The sequence below is a fragment of the Musa acuminata genome, chromosome BXJ2-6 (assembly GCF_036884655.1).
Source record: "Musa acuminata AAA Group cultivar baxijiao chromosome BXJ2-6, Cavendish_Baxijiao_AAA, whole genome shotgun sequence".
In the NCBI taxonomy this organism is placed as follows: Eukaryota; Viridiplantae; Streptophyta; class Magnoliopsida; order Zingiberales; family Musaceae; genus Musa; species Musa acuminata.
Genome location: NC_088343.1, coordinates 39,288,124 through 39,303,718, shown reverse-complemented (window position 1 = coordinate 39,303,718; position 15,595 = coordinate 39,288,124). Strand labels below are relative to the sequence as shown.

General features: G+C 39.7%; 3 protein-coding genes and 1 long non-coding RNA gene across 4 annotated transcripts; 2 read left to right on the top strand and 2 right to left on the bottom strand.

The window, feature by feature from the left end:
* Positions 1-230: 230 nt before the first annotated feature.
* Positions 231-5,660, top strand: LOC103989293 (uncharacterized). Its single transcript, XM_065114167.1, has 14 exons — positions 231-329; positions 413-569; positions 657-914; positions 1,139-1,313; positions 1,496-1,557; positions 1,662-1,825; positions 1,915-2,012; positions 2,832-2,891; positions 2,979-3,112; positions 3,227-3,465; positions 3,545-3,701; positions 4,714-4,789; positions 4,866-4,913; positions 5,218-5,660. Exons 1-14 carry the CDS (start codon positions 280-282, stop codon positions 5,457-5,459), a joined length of 1,920 nt encoding a protein of 639 aa, XP_064970239.1. The 5' UTR covers positions 231-279; the 3' UTR covers positions 5,460-5,660.
* Positions 1,426-6,974, bottom strand: LOC135615532 (uncharacterized). The gene is made up of 2 exons (XR_010488048.1): positions 6,861-6,974; positions 1,426-2,056 (listed from the first exon to the last, which is right to left on the bottom strand). It is a non-coding gene; the product is annotated as an uncharacterized LOC135615532 (long non-coding RNA).
* Positions 6,869-8,330, top strand: LOC135615531 (GDSL esterase/lipase At3g26430-like). Its single transcript, XM_065114168.1, has 4 exons — positions 6,869-7,125; positions 7,209-7,585; positions 7,654-7,924; positions 7,990-8,330. Exons 1-4 carry the CDS (start codon positions 6,885-6,887, stop codon positions 8,253-8,255), a joined length of 1,155 nt encoding a protein of 384 aa, XP_064970240.1. The 5' UTR covers positions 6,869-6,884; the 3' UTR covers positions 8,256-8,330.
* On the bottom strand, positions 8,267-15,239 carry LOC103989292 (isocitrate dehydrogenase [NAD] regulatory subunit 1, mitochondrial). Its single transcript, XM_009408096.3, has 4 exons — positions 14,606-15,239; positions 11,463-11,702; positions 9,414-9,492; positions 8,267-8,736 (listed from the first exon to the last, which is right to left on the bottom strand). The coding sequence occupies exons 1-4, from the start codon at positions 15,140-15,142 to the stop codon at positions 8,462-8,464; spliced, it is 1,131 nt and encodes a 376-aa protein (XP_009406371.2). The 5' UTR covers positions 15,143-15,239; the 3' UTR covers positions 8,267-8,461.
* Between the last annotated feature and the right edge of the window lie 356 nt (positions 15,240-15,595).

Here is a 15,595-nt window from a genome sequence, read left to right as displayed (position 1 = left end):
TAGGGGTTAAAATAGATCTTAATCCTAGATTATATATGTTATTAATTTAAACTTGACGAAAGCCACATATACTACGTCCTTACAAATATAAAGATTATTTTATATACTAGTAAATCGAAGTTATAGAATAACATATATAAATCTACATTGATTATAGAATAAATAAATCTCAAATATATATACATTGATTATAGAATAAATAAATCTCAATCACCTGTATTCAAGCAATTTCCCATATTTAGTAGAGGGCTACTTACAATTGCAATTGCTTTATCATCAATGGGGGCATCTGCTTTGCTTCTGCTCCTCTGTATCCTCTTCTTCTGCAGGTTCTTCTCGTTTTCCTCTTTGCATTCGACTCCGTAGGATAACTCGAAATCTTCATACTTCCATGTAACATCAAATCTTCCAGAGAATCGTATGGAGTTCGCGGGTCATCATCGGAGCTCACGAGCTCGCCACCGAGAGGGTGGAATTCCTATGACTCCTTTTCGTGGGTCGTCGACGAACAAGCGTTCCTAGATAACGCTGCTATTCTGGCTAAGAATCTGCATCGATACGGATACGAGGTCGGATTTGTGGCATTCAACTGCAGGATGAATTGTGAGAAAGCAAGTAGTTATCTTTCTTCTTTCTTTGCCTTTGCAATGGCGTAGTATGTTGTGGTGGACTTCCTGTGGTATCGGAAGAACGTGGATGGAGCCTCGGAAGATTCCTATGGCTACGACTGCATCGATCCATGGGGCCGGCCGTTCCCCGACCCTGGTCGGTGGCCGTCATCGAAAGGTGGGCAGGGTTTCACAGAGGTCGCCCGAAAGGTTCATGAAATGGGGTTGATGTTTGGGATTCATGTGATGAGAGGAATAAGTAAGCAGGCAGTTGATGCAATCACACCCGTCTTGGATGTTCGATCGGTATTCTTCTTCCTCTCTGATTGCGCATTGTTCATGCTAGATTAATCTCTCTTGTATTCTATAAAATTGGAAGTGCAGAGACCACGATTAACTGAATTGAAGAACTGGATCATAGATTTGCGACAACTTATCTTAGTAGCAGTGTAGCTATGAGAATACTGAAACCCTAGAATCATTCTTGTTAACAGTTGCTAATTGATGTAGCAGATCATTTTTTTTGGTAGAACTCTATGTATCGTGAGGGTAATCGAACATGGACCGCGAAAGATATAGGAATGACACAGAGGGCTTGTGCTTGGATGCAACATGGGTTTATGAGTGTTGATACCGATATTGGAGCCGGAAGAGCTTTCTTGAGATCTTTGTATCAACAGTATGCCGAATGGGGTGTCGATTTTGGTAATTTATCTACTATTTCCCTGTTTTTTTCCTTTGCTACTCATGTTTACATTATGAGATATGCACCAAATAGAATCCTAATTTGATTTATCATACTGAGAGGAACACAGAATTATATATAATATGGTCTGAACATTTTATTCTCTTTTCCATTCAGAAATAATGCTGCATTGTGACTGCAGTGAAACTCGACTGTGTTTTTGGAGATGATTTAGACTCAAAAGAGATTATCACAGTGTCCGAGGTATCATAAAATCTGTATTGTAGAGTGGAATTGTAATGTGATGATCTGCTACTGGAAGGTAAAGGATTCTTGTTCTGACCTTGGCTAAACTGTTCTTTCTGCAGCTTCTACGAGAGCTCGACCAACCAGTGCTGTTCTCAATCTCTCCTGGTACGAATGTGACTCCCTCGATGGCTGGCAGCATCAGTGCTTATGTGGATATGTACAGAATAACAGCAGATGATTGGGATAAATGGACAGATGTTGCATCTCATTTCGATATATCGAGGTAGCATTCTCCCTGGTTGGTGCTCTTACTGATTGCACTGAGTTTCTCTCAACTACTATTGGCAAAATAACTTTGTCGATACCATCCAGGGATTTTTCTTCTGCCAATTTGATTGGTGCCAAGGGATTACATGGAAGGTCCTGGCCTGACTTGGATATGCTACCGCTTGGGTGGCTTACCAATCCCGGTAATGCCATCTTCTCAGCTTTAAAAGATCCATTCTGCTGAAACCTGATATGTTGTCATATAGTTTCTGTCGAGGATTCAAGCAGTTGTCTATACTGCACACAGGAACAACACTGGAATAGTATGAACAGTCACGAACATTAATACTAATGTTTGCAAAAGATATTAATTAGCTTTACAGCAGAAAACCGCTCTCTGAATTTTACTTGCATATAACCTTGATCATCATTAGGCTGTAATCCATGTGCATAATATGCACATGATATCATGCTCGCTTTTGTGGCATGCATCATGGTATCTGGGATGTGCATATTAAAATGCATGCATTTACACAAAACTTGTTAGGTATATAAACTTCTCTAATAGTTCAACGCTTGGATCTGTGGATATGACATCCTTAATTTATTACAAGTTCTATCTTTGTGCAACTAAATATAACATGGGATATTGAAGAAAATCTTAATGTTTAGGATTATGACAGTTTGGATAACTTTAAAGAATTTTCTAGCACAAGAATATTTAGCAAATGTGGTGCATCATTTACGAACCTGAGCATGCTTAAGTTGACACAATAATTGGGATTTATGTTAGATGGGGAAAAAAATTAAATGTTGTATGAAAATTTTGTATTAGTTCCTTCAAACTGTGAAGTAGAAGATATGCTCATTCTTTAGCAATTATGTTTCTAGTGTTAAACCTCACCTAGGATTAAATGTGTGATTTAGTATATCTGATATGATATTTTCAGATTTCTTTTTGTCATTTTTCTATAATTCATAGTATATTATACAGCTAAAGGAAATGGATTTGTGGAAAACAGGTGTACGCCAAGGTCCTCACAGGAAATCAAATCTTACTGTTGATGAACGAAGAACCCAGGAACATAAACCACAAGCTGTTCTTTGCTGCTTTTTGCTGTTCAGATTATCAAGGGTATACTGAAACTACAGAAATTTTGTCATGCAGGTCACTCTTTGGTCTATGGCCAAATCCCCTCTAATGTTTGGAGGAGATTTAAGAAACATTGATGAGATTACATTAAGTCTCATCACTAATCCTACTCTTCTTGAGATAAACTCTTTCAGCACAAACAATAAGGAGGTACTTTACCTAATATAACTTGTAGGCTTCTACTGTTTTTCACAAGGAGAGATCCTGATCATCCTCTATCCCTGTTAAGTTACTGATTCACATCCTGATATCAATTGAATCCAGTTTCCCTTTGTCTTTGCCACGGAAGCTCTCAAAAGTAGAAATCATGCTCTTAACAAGAGATCAATGAGTCAAGAACTTGTCGATGGACCTGATAACAAGGTATTAGGTCTTACTAGCTGTAAGAATGAAAGAGCAAAAGGGTGGTTTGAGATGGATAGTATACAGATATGTCGGAAAGGTGACAGTAAAAATCAGAACCCATCTTACTGCCTGTACAAAAGAATGCCTCATCTGATACCGTAAGTTTTTCTATACTTAGAAATAGTTAAAAACTATACGATATAAGTTGTTTCAAATGTAATATTTGTTTTTCCACAGGGATCAAGGGATTAAATATAAACAGGAATATGTAGGAATGTTTCAGCTACTGGCAATGCAAAACCAAAGTGCCTGCCTGGAGGCATCTGTAAAGAACACATTGCAACAGAGAAAAAGAAGAATCACTTTATCTGGTTGCAAGTGGCATGATTCACAGGTTTATTGCCAACTGCATTTTGAATTGATGAATCTTGGCCATTATTATTTTTAATAGACAGAAAATAGTATAGTGTTTCCTTTCATTGTTTGATGTATGGTTATTTAACACTATAAGCATCAGAAAACAATTATAGACATGGAGGAATAACTTGTGTTGAAATCATTTGTTCTATGCCTAGATGAAGAAATTGAAAACAAAATGAAAAACATGATATAATTATTTAATGAATCTGTTTTATATAAGGCCCTGTGTTTTTCTTTTGCTATATACTCTCCAACAATATGATAATGGATGATATAAAAATAGTTTTTTTCTTCTTTTATTTTGCTAGTGATTCATGGTTTAAAATTTTAAATATCTTAATACTGATAAAAAGATGGTTGGTTGATTCACAAATTTATGCTAAAATCTTAAGCTGTAGGAATAGCCTTAATTTTATATTTGACCTCTGGTACCGCCATTATGTGCAATCATAGGCTCTATAAATGGGATAAAATACAAATATCATGCATGCTAAGACAATGTTAATGGTGAATAAAACCAAACAAAGGTTAATATACTTTGCGCAAAGACTGATGAATATAACACTAAACAATAATAATGGAAAAGGGTAGAGAAAAAGACTTTTCCATAATTTGAAAATATGACCAACTCATTGGTGACTTTGGTACTGGACATTCCAAAAATGGATTGGGCCGGGGGATCGGGTTGGGTGAATTAGAGAATAGACATACATCTGGTAGCATTCCAACCTTCCTCCTTTCAAGGTCTATACTACCAGCTTTGGTATTTCATCTACGCTAAATTGCCTCCCATATATTAATATCTATGGATTTACTTTATGTCTAACAGAAACATTTCTGCTCTCCACTTTTTTTTCTTGTTACAAATATTTATCAGAAAAATTATTCACCATGAGCCAATTCCTTTAAATTTCACTTTGAAGGTTTAATGTCCAGTGAATTCTTTTACTTCCTTTTTCTTAACTAAGTTATACCACAATCTGCAGATGTGGAGGTTAAATGATAGTGGAACTCTTGTAAACAGCTACTCTGCTTTGTGTGCAACAATGGTTTCTGAAGCAGGTACTTATAGGGATGTTTACATCTATGTTACAATATGTTCTAAAGGAGATAGAAACTAACTAGATTTCTGATGCAGTTAATTCTACAGAAGGAATTCGCTCATGGATTGGAACTGGAAGAAAAGGTAGTAGCAATTTTAATATGTTCTAAAAGAACTTCCTCTTTATAATGAGATTTTTTCCTTGATGCTCACTTTCCGACCAAGTGGAAGAAATTTCCTGCATTTGGTATTGCGTTAGAAAGTGTTGCTCTGATATCGTATTCTGTAGTCCGTTAACCATTTTGTGTTAGCTAGCATGCTAGTCTATGGATTACATTCAGAGCCTGCAAATTATTAGATCCTTTAAACTTGTAATTTGCGATCAAAATATATTCCATTAATTTGAGTGCTGCTTATCTTGCTGATATCATTCCTCTTACTTTTGCAGGAGAGATTTACCTCTCTTTCTTCAACCTCAATTCTCAAACAACAGTAATTTCTGCAAAGATTTCCGACATCGGAAAGGTTCTCAGTGGCGAGTTCCTAGGCAATGCTACATGTAAGTGCACTGAAGTGTGGAGTGGTCATAAGTTTGGCCAAGTAAATCAGATATCGATGGCAGTCACGCGACATGGATGTGCCCTGTTTGTCCTAGACTGCACAGATCAATTCCAGTTCTCCAAAGTGTAGTCTGCCCAATTTATCATGAAGCATCTTTTCCCAGTGGTCAGAGTTCTTCAGACTTAATCAATAACATAAATTCTCATGTTGAGTGTGGAACAGTACAAGTTTCTTTTCACTGGTAGTTGAATTTAGAATGAAATTCCAGCTGCAGATTTCTTCTGGTAATTAATTTCAGCTATATATATATATGGCATGATCATCAAACCATGAATGCTGTTCTATTGTTTTACTAGCTTGCGGGTCTCCATTGTTCAATCAAACTTCTTGTTGTCATCACCTTGAGTTCAAGTGAGCATTTCATGGACATGATTCCATTGACATGGATGTGGAAAGGTCATTGTCACTTGAAGCAACAACATGATTCCAGGCCTAGAGGATGTGTGATGGCATCTTGAGCAATAAATAACACAAGGATGAACAGAGACATGGTGGTGCTAAGTTCTGAAATATGGTACAAACATATATTAAGAGATGATAGAGTAAGCAGCTATAATTTTTCTTTCATATCCAAGAAAATGCCATGCAGGAAGCAATTTATTTTTAACAGACATTACTAATAAAACATTTCTCTTAGATAGAACAAGAAGACCATCACATCATGTCATGTAAAATATTTCTCTTAGAAAATAAATCAGAACAAGAAGACCATCACATAATGTCATGTAAAATATTTCTCTTAGAAAAGAAATCAGAACAAGAAGACCATCACATCATGTCATGTAAAATATTTCTCTTAGAAAAGAAATCAGAACAAGAAGACCATCACATCATGTCATGTAAAATATTTTCTTAGAAAAGAAATCAGAACAAGAAGACCATCACATCATGTCATGTAAAATATTTCTCTTAGAAAAGAAATCAGAACAAGAAGACCATCACATCATGTCATGGATTGATTCCTCTCGAAAGAGAAAAAAAAGGTATAGAAGTAGATGAAAAGAAGTGTGGACTGAAAGCTCTTTCATCACACTTATCAACCATTTGATCCTTTATGGCTTTTGTTGGATTTATATCTCGGAAAGGAATGAACGAATCTTCTTTCCACAATATCCAAGGAGAAAAGAAGAAAATGACGACACACATGATCCGAATCTTCTTCATTGAACAAGCAAACAAGTTCTCATAAATAAAAAGATCAGACTTGTGATCACAAACATGGCAAATGGAGAAAGATTGGATTTTTATTTTCATTTCTATTTACGGATTCGATAAGATCTTATCTAGTAATCCATCTATATTTTCTCTCTCTATCAAGTTTGTCATAGGTAAAAAAATGGAAGAGATTGGTTTCATTTTCCCTTATCTGCTCCGCAAGATTATGTTGGGGTAGTTTTATCCTATGGATTACGTATGCATGGATATCGACTTGCCCATCTATATTATGGTGTTCATCTCTTTCTGCCTTACCTGCACCGTGTGTGTTTGTGCGCCATGGCTTTTCCTCAGGTGCTACCTCCCATCGCGTCAATCCTCATCAGCTCGCTGCTGCTCCACCTCGCAGCGGCATCTGCTCCTTGCGCCTTCCCGGCCATCTTCAACTTCGGCGACTCTAACTCCGACACCGGAGGGCTGTCCGCCGCCTTCGGCCAGGCCCCGCCGCCCAACGGAGAGACGTTCTTCCGGAAGCCGGCGGGGAGGTACTGCGATGGCCGCGTCATCATCGACTTCATCGGTTCGTATCCCTTCGTTTTTGCGCCCTGTCGAGTCTTGCCAATGGACGAGTACGTACCGGTTTCTTCTTGCTTGGCATTTCAGCAAACAGCTTGGGGCTTCCTCGTCTCAACGCGTATCTCGATTCGATCGGGACCAACTTCTCCCACGGAGCAAACTTTGCGACGGCGGGGTCGACGATAAGGCCACAGAACACGACCTTGTTCCAATCTGGCTTCAGCCCTTTCTCCTTGGACGTGCAGACCTGGCAATTCTCTCAGTTCAAGTCTCGGTCTCAGTCATTTCTCGATCAAGGACTGTTCAAGGATCAACTGCCCAAGAAGGAATACTTCTCTCGAGCTCTGTACACCTTCGACATTGGGCAAAACGATCTCACAGCAGGCTACTTCAGCAACATGACATCGGAAGAGGTCAAGGCATCCATCCCAGATATCGTCGACAAGTTCAGCATAGCTGTAAAGGTAGTAGGAGAAGTACACTTCGATGTTGCTCTCTATCTATGATCACCATTGATGAGCTCTTGTTGCAGAGTATCTACTGGGGGGGAGGAAGGTTCTTCTGGGTGCACAACACGGGACCTTTCGGTTGTCTCGCTTACGTTTTGGACCGCCTCCTCCTTAGGGCACCCGAGGTCGATCGATTCGGCTGCGGGTCGCCCTTCAACGAGGTCGCGCAGCTCTTCAACACGAAGCTCGAGGAGGCCGTCGCCCAGCTGCGGGAGGATCTCCCGCTTGCCGTCTTCACCTTCGTAGATGTCTACTCCGTCAAGTATGAGCTCATAAGCCACGCGACCAAGCACGGTAAGAAGAACGCAGCAGAGCTCGATCGGGTGGGCGGTGCATGCTACTGACTTGGGAACTTGCAGGGTTTGAGCTGCCACTTGTTGCTTGCTGCGGCCATGGCGGCAAGTACAACTACAACGCGAATAATGGCTGCGGGTCGACGATCACGGTGAACGGTACCGAGGTTGTGATTGGGAAATCATGCAAGGATCCATCGAAGAGGATCGTTTGGGATGGAGTTCACTACACGGAGGCGGCAAACAGATGGGTGTTCGATCAAATAGCAGAAGGGAAGTTCTCAGTTCCACATACTCCTTTGAGAATGGCGTGCAAAGAGAGGGCTCTTTGAGCTGCTATAAGGAACACACAATAATTAACCTCTCTCAATTTTCTTTATGCAAATGAATGGGTTTATTGTGGGACAGATCCAGCAATTATTGCACGAAGCTAAGGTTCATCAGATTCCATGTGGGAATCTTCAAGAATTATGATATGGGCATAAGGGAAATGAGAACAAATAGATGACAAATTACTACCATGAGAACCAGCTGGCACCTAGTCCAGCTTTGCGACGACGGCATCGACAACTACTTGAGTTGTGCTGCTACCTCCCAGGTCTTTAGTCCTGTACTTGCCTTCAGCGATAACACGTTTCACGGCGGTCTCTAGTCGATCGGCAAAGGACGGGAACCGCAGATGCCGAAGCATCATAGCAGATGATAGAAGTAGCGCGACTGGATTAGCCTTCTTCTGCTCCATTATTTTCTCATTACCTACGTTACCTGCCGAAGCACCTTGCTCAAACACTGCATGATCCTGACCAACATTACCTGAAATCCCAGAAAAGGAAAGAAGGATGATCTCATAAGTCGATATCATAACGTTAAGAAAGATTGCAGGACTGACCATCACAAACCAAGTTTACTTGGACTAACATCATGACGATGCTAATGTAATGGTTGGTGGAATCTACAAGGTGCCTGGACCAACTATTATATGCTGGTAATGCATGAGAAAGATGGAGTGCCTGTGACAATTCCATGACTCATCAAACCATTTTGAGTGGCCTGATTAGGCAAAGCAAGTATGACACACCATTACATAAGACAAAAAAGACACGAATAAGCATATGAAAGCTAAGAATTGCAGACTGCAGCAGTTTGTACCCCAAGAGTGGTAGTTCTGATGCCAAGTTCTTGGCACCTATAATATTCAATATCTATGAATTAATTAAACCACAAAGGTTGATAGCTTAGGTCACCGAGGGTCCTGTCCATCAGTAAGAAGAGCAAAAGACCATTATGGAACTTCAACTACTTTGCATGACAGGTCTCTGTTGAAACATCCCAGTGGTTAGAGTGTGTTGCATAATTGATGGGCCGAATTCCATGGGTAAGCGTTTTGTAATGGAAATTTGTTCCTAATTTTTTCAAAATACTTTGCATAACAGAGAATTAAGGGGGCAAAATCAAATTTCACATTAGACAGTAAAGGATTGTCAACAAACCTCCAGGCATGACACCAGTGCCTCCAGCAATGCCTGCAGCTGTGTTTGCTACCAGATTGCCATAAAGATTTGGTGTGACCTGCAAATGGATAATCCAGTTCAATATGGTGCTGATATTTCATATAAGGGTAACCTTAAATGTGTTTGAAAAAGTACAACTCATTTTAAATCTTAATCATGATATACAAGTTTTTCACATTCAGTAAATTAATTATATGATACTCTTAAATTAGATGATCCCACACCTCAACCGATAATTAAAGCATTCACATTTTAGCATGAAATGACTGATATGCTAATGGATTACATGAAGCACTGTAAAAGTAGCATACACTTACTACAGGATTGGCTAACGTATGATACATATACAAGAATTGGTAGATGATCAATGGAAGGCTTTCATATGGAAAATGTACTTTCAACTTTTTAAATCAATCAGTCTTGTGACGAAAATGAATAAGCTCCTTATCGTTTTGTTTCTATTTTTGTTGGTAATTCTTTTGGAATGAGCCATAGCTTCCTTTTATAGATCATATATTATTATGATCATAAGTTGTCGAAATTGCACAAAATAATCCATTCATCAACTTCAGTGATTTAAAAAACGCTAGGTGTCAAAATACGCTAAGGTCCTAAAACGCCCGAGGCGCTAAGCGCTTGCCCAAGCGCTCGCCCGAGCGAAGAGAGGCGCTAAAATATAAAAATATATAATATAATTAAAAAATATAATTATTTAAAATTTTAAATAAAAATATAATATTAAATTAAGAATAATATATTATTAATTTATTAACAATATTAAAAATTAATAATTTCAAATAAACCTAACAATATTAACAATATACAGTATACTGTTAACAGTATACTGTATACAGTTAACAGTATACAGAAGGAGAAGAAGGAAGAGTGTAAGGGGGTGCTGACTGAGAAAAGAGGAAGCAGCAACGGGAGTGTAAAGAGGCAGCGGCAGTGGGAGTGGAAGGAGGCAGTGACAGCGAGAGCGGGAGTGTAAGGAGGCAGCAGCAACAAGAGTGTAAGGAGGCAGCGGTAGCGAGAGCGGGAGTGTAAGGAGGCAGCGGCAGTGGGAGTGTAAGGAGGCAGCGGGAGCAGGAGCGACAAGCGGCAGCAACAGCGACAGCGGCTAGTAGCGATAGCGGTAACGGCGAGCAGTGGGCAGCGGGAGCAAGAGCGGCGAGCAGCGGGAGTGGCGAGCGGCAATAGCGGCAGCGATTGTGAACAACGACAACGGTTGCAAGCCGCGACAGCGGCGAGCAGCGGGAGCGGGAGTGACAGCGACAACGAGCAGGGTTAGGGTTGGGCAGCGACAACTGATATCAATTTTAGTTGGTTCAATCGAACCAACTAACCACCGGAGACCAAACCAGACCTAAAATCCTGGTTCGATCGCCTGGTTTAACCCGGGCGCTCGCCCGAAGCGCCCAGCGCCTGGGCTCGGGCGAGCGCCCAGACGGCGCCTCTTTGAAGCGCGCCGCCTGTAAGTGAAGCGAGGCGCTCGGGCCTTGCCTCGCCTCGCCCGAGCGCCTGAGCGCCTTTTTAAATCACTGATCAACTTATAGCAATATGTCGGAAGAATTTACATCAGCCAATGGATGTGTCCATGCCATGTTGTGTCCTAGTATTCTAATAATACTTGCATCATATCCCTGTAGTTTCAATGTTTGATGTTGTATCGCTGGTTATAGGCTATGCACTTTTTAAGTCATACCACAACAACATGATACTGGTGGTAATAAATAACACAGTCCTGAATCTAAAAGATGGATACCAAATCAGCAGAATCTAATTGTGTAATTATTGTACCAACACTTACCAAAACTACAGTTAACTTAAAGGCTCTCTCAACATAAAATTTCGACTAAAGAATAGAACTAAAAATAATCATGCTTAAATTCCAATTACTACTGGAGCATGGAACTTGAAAACACCACAAAACTGGAATAAGCAACGTAATTAGAATTGTAAAGAGTTAAAAACATAAAGAAAAAGAATGCTGCACTTGAAAAGTAAATAAAAAATGAAGTGGCACACCATAACATCAAACTGCTCAGGCTTTGAAACAAGTTGCATACAGCAGTTATCAACAATGATCTCATTATACTTTATCCCTGGATATTTTGTTGCAACCTCACGACATGATTCCAAGAACAGACCGTCTGCAAGCTTCATAATGTTGGCCTTGTGCACTGCTGTGACTTTCTTTCTGTTGTTAAGGTAAGCATACTCAAAAGCATACTTAGCAATTCGCTCAGAGCAGAACTTCGTGATCACCTAGCAAAGATGTTGAGAGGATAAGGAATAAGGAAGAGAGCAAGAAAGAGTTGCACAAATAAATAGCAGAAGATGTATTCAATCAAGAATAACAGTATACAAAAATCTCTAATTGAAGAATAACATTGCTATGTGGCTCTCTTAGAGTTAAACAACAAAAGGCATCTGACCATATCAGATAAATAGAAGAATGATCTGACTCCATAAATAAAGCCAAGAGTTCAAAACTAGCGTATGTAGGAACCATAACTTCAGATGTAGTACAAAGCAAAGACACCATAAAAAAAAACTAGAGCAAACAAAGCAATCAAATAATAAAGCATAACTACAGAACATAAAATGAAAGGAATGAAGCTAGCAAAACAGAAGACAGTCTTTCATGAATCTTACGGCTATCCTCAGAGTGCTCACCAGCATGAGATGGACTGCCCAGTTTGGTCAACAGGTGCAACCATACAGGATACAGCTTTGACCGGTCTATCACCAAGGCACCATCTCTACATTAATGGTACAAGATTTTTATTCCATATATGCAAATTATTGCCAGCATTTTTCATGGAACGTGAGAGCAAAGAAGTTTTCCTTTGTACATACAGCCTAAAGATCCTGCAGAAAGAGTCAACTAACCTGACAAACAACAGCATCAAATCTTTGTTCAGCAATCTATCTTATGGTGGAAGTCTGGGTTTTGTCATGTTAGCAAACATACAGAGGGATCATCACATAAACATTATGTTGGGACAAATTAAGCTGATTTAAGGCATAATAAAATCTTCATAAACAAGTAAGATTGGAATTGATTAAATGAATATGAAGGTGTTACCAACAATAAAAGTCCAACAGCTCTATTTACTGTGTTTCCATAATAAGATTGGAATCTATCAAATGGATTTTTAATTATTATATCTGAAAATATAGCTGTTACAAAGATTTGCAGACATGTTTAGGCTCTTTGTAACAGATCCAAGAGAGATTATCAACTGAGTACTCCTTTGTGAATCAGGTTCCTACAGAAACTCAAAATAAGTTAAAAACGCATGGATAGATCCATTTTGGCTGTAAAGAAAAAAATTAAAAATTCTCAAAACTATCCAAAAAAAAGGGAGAAAAAGGGCTCTGGACTTGATAAAATCAAACAAGAACTTTGGTCCAACCTAAACCTAATTAATTTTAAATTGCATCAACTTGCTGCCTGCAACAATTATGCACTCAAAACTCTCCATGTTTAAGATTCTAACAAGGTCCATTGCGTCTTTATCTCATGAAACAAATAAAAGTCATTTTCTGGACACAATTTGTCAAGTTTTGGGCTCTTCTTTCACTTTGACGTCAATTGCTATCAATATTAGTTTAATCTTCTTTTTGCACTTATTATCAGTGTAAGGATCAACAAATATGTTGCATTTGTTGCTGCCTCTTTTTTGGCTTTTTGATGTTTAGTTGATCAACAAGTTACTACACTTTCTTCAATCTACTCCTGGATTATTCACATGGCATGATCTCTCAGCGTAGCAGATCTGATATTGACTTGATCTGGTCACTGTAAAACAGCCTTTCAATCTTCATGTCTCTAATACCATGCAAATTGCAAAAAGCTCTCCCAGAATCTCTACAATTTTATCACTTTTCTGGTCCAACTATTATCATAATGATCCATCTTTTAATTTTTTGAATCAATTGTTGATGCAGTACAACATTGTGGGATCAACAGATCTGATAGCAGACTAATGCAGTCCCAGGTGCAATAGGGAGTTTAGGGTCTGCCTATAAACTTGTTGTTGGAACAAAATTTCAAAGCAAAAAAATTCTGTTTATTGGTTACAGAAAGTAGCAAGTTGATGGAATATATATAGCAGAGATGGTTAACAAGGAAATCATAATATATTAATATTTTACAAATAATTGTAGAAAAGAAGATAACAAAGAGGGAGACAGCACAAGTAAAGGCTGGTGTTCATATATTTTTTACTTTCTCACGTGACACATGCTGAGAACAAGGACTTGATCATATATTTATCACTTGACCATATGATGTTCCATACTTACAGCCCATCCAAAAATTATTTAAAACTGATTTAAACATCAAGCAACTAATTCCATATCTAGGTCACTTAAAGTATGACTACAGAAAATAAAATCAGTATCTTATCACTAAAATCAGCACCATATACTATTTTGGGAATCAGCCATGAGTGTGCTAGGTTGATTGTCATATATCAGATAGAAAATCAGCCATAAGAGTATGCTGAAAATGTTTATGGTCATCCATGTCAACTCATTAAACAAAATTATAGCATGCATAAAGAGCATGAAAGAAAACAACTTTATGTTCACACATTTTGCTCAATCGCCTCACCACAATCCGACAAACTCTAGTCTTCACCTCCTCATCCTTCACCTCCACCATATTGTAAACTTTTCCATCAACTCTGGCTCCTTCCACTTGGCCACCTACGTGCCATCATCCCCAGGACCACCACCTCCACTTTGTCATTACCTAATAATTACTTTTATGAAGATCAATGTCATTTTCCTTATTTCTTCAGGTAATCACATTCTCTTATCAATTGTGACCAAACACTTCACAACAATAAGAGATTCTTAGGCAAACAAACATGAATATAACTTCATACCAGTGGCGAATCTTGAATTTTGTCTATTCCAATTCTGTTTCTTGTACTTGAATTAGACAGACCATGAAAAAGGATTCGAAGTAGGGGACTCTGATCATGAAATCAGATGAGCCCCGAACATTATACTTGTAAGACTTTGGTATTTTACCTTTTCCAAGCCCAGATGTATCTTGAATTTCTAATCGTTGGCAGAAGATCTAAAAAATTCGCAAAAGACCTAACGCAATTAAAGTTAAAACCCAAAGCTTGGCAGGATGGAAAGCCACGTACCTTGAGACTCTCTACGACACCAGGAACGACCTCGTGCTCCAGACCGGAGTACTCCCCCTCGGTATTCTCCCTGATAACCACAATATCCACTTTCTCATGCCTGGTCGGCAACCCCTGGAGGTTGAAGCAATGGACGAGCGACGCGTAGAGATCGAGCTCCTTCCTCAGCTGCATGTTGAGGGAGCTAACCCCTCCGCCCAACGGCGTCCTGAGGCCACCCTTGAGACAGACCTTGTTCCTCCGGATCGACTCGATCACCTCCGCCGGCACCGCGGTCATGTCGCCGTGGACCTCGTACGTCTCGAACAAGATCGGCGCGTGCATCGCCTCCATCACCTGCTGCACGGCGCCGGTAACGAGAGGCCCGATCCCGTCGCCGGGGATCAAGGTCACGCGCCTCGGAGCGCCGTCGCCGGGGCGGGGCATGTAGGTGACGGACCGCCGGGGCTCGGCATGGGCTAGCGGCGGCCGCGATGCTCCGCCGTCAGTGGCACCACGGAGGAGGTGGCGGAGAAGCGGCGGGGTTCGCCTCGCCATTGTGAGGGATCTTGGTTATCCGATCCGAGACGTTAGGGTTTCAAGAAGAGGAACCAACCGATGCACAGAGAGATTGTATATGTGTTAAATATTTGCGTTATAATGTGAAGGGTTCTGTGGGCAGATATCTGACGGAGACGAAATAGTCGCACCATATAATATCGGTCAGCGGTCAACGTTATGACATATCGGTTAATCGCCGTAACGCTGATATGATGACCGTTATAGTTGTTAGGGTGTCTCCAGATATAACACCGTAACACTCACTCTTCATAGTTTCCATTCTTTCACCACAAATTAATGCATATATAATATATCATTCAAAGAAGTGTGATATTGGTGGTATGGTTATTATTACCAAAAGCACAATAAGTTACATCAAAACCTTCCTAATTTCCATTTATAATCGTTCAAACTCTTATAAAAATCATTTTTTGAAACCTTAAAAGCATA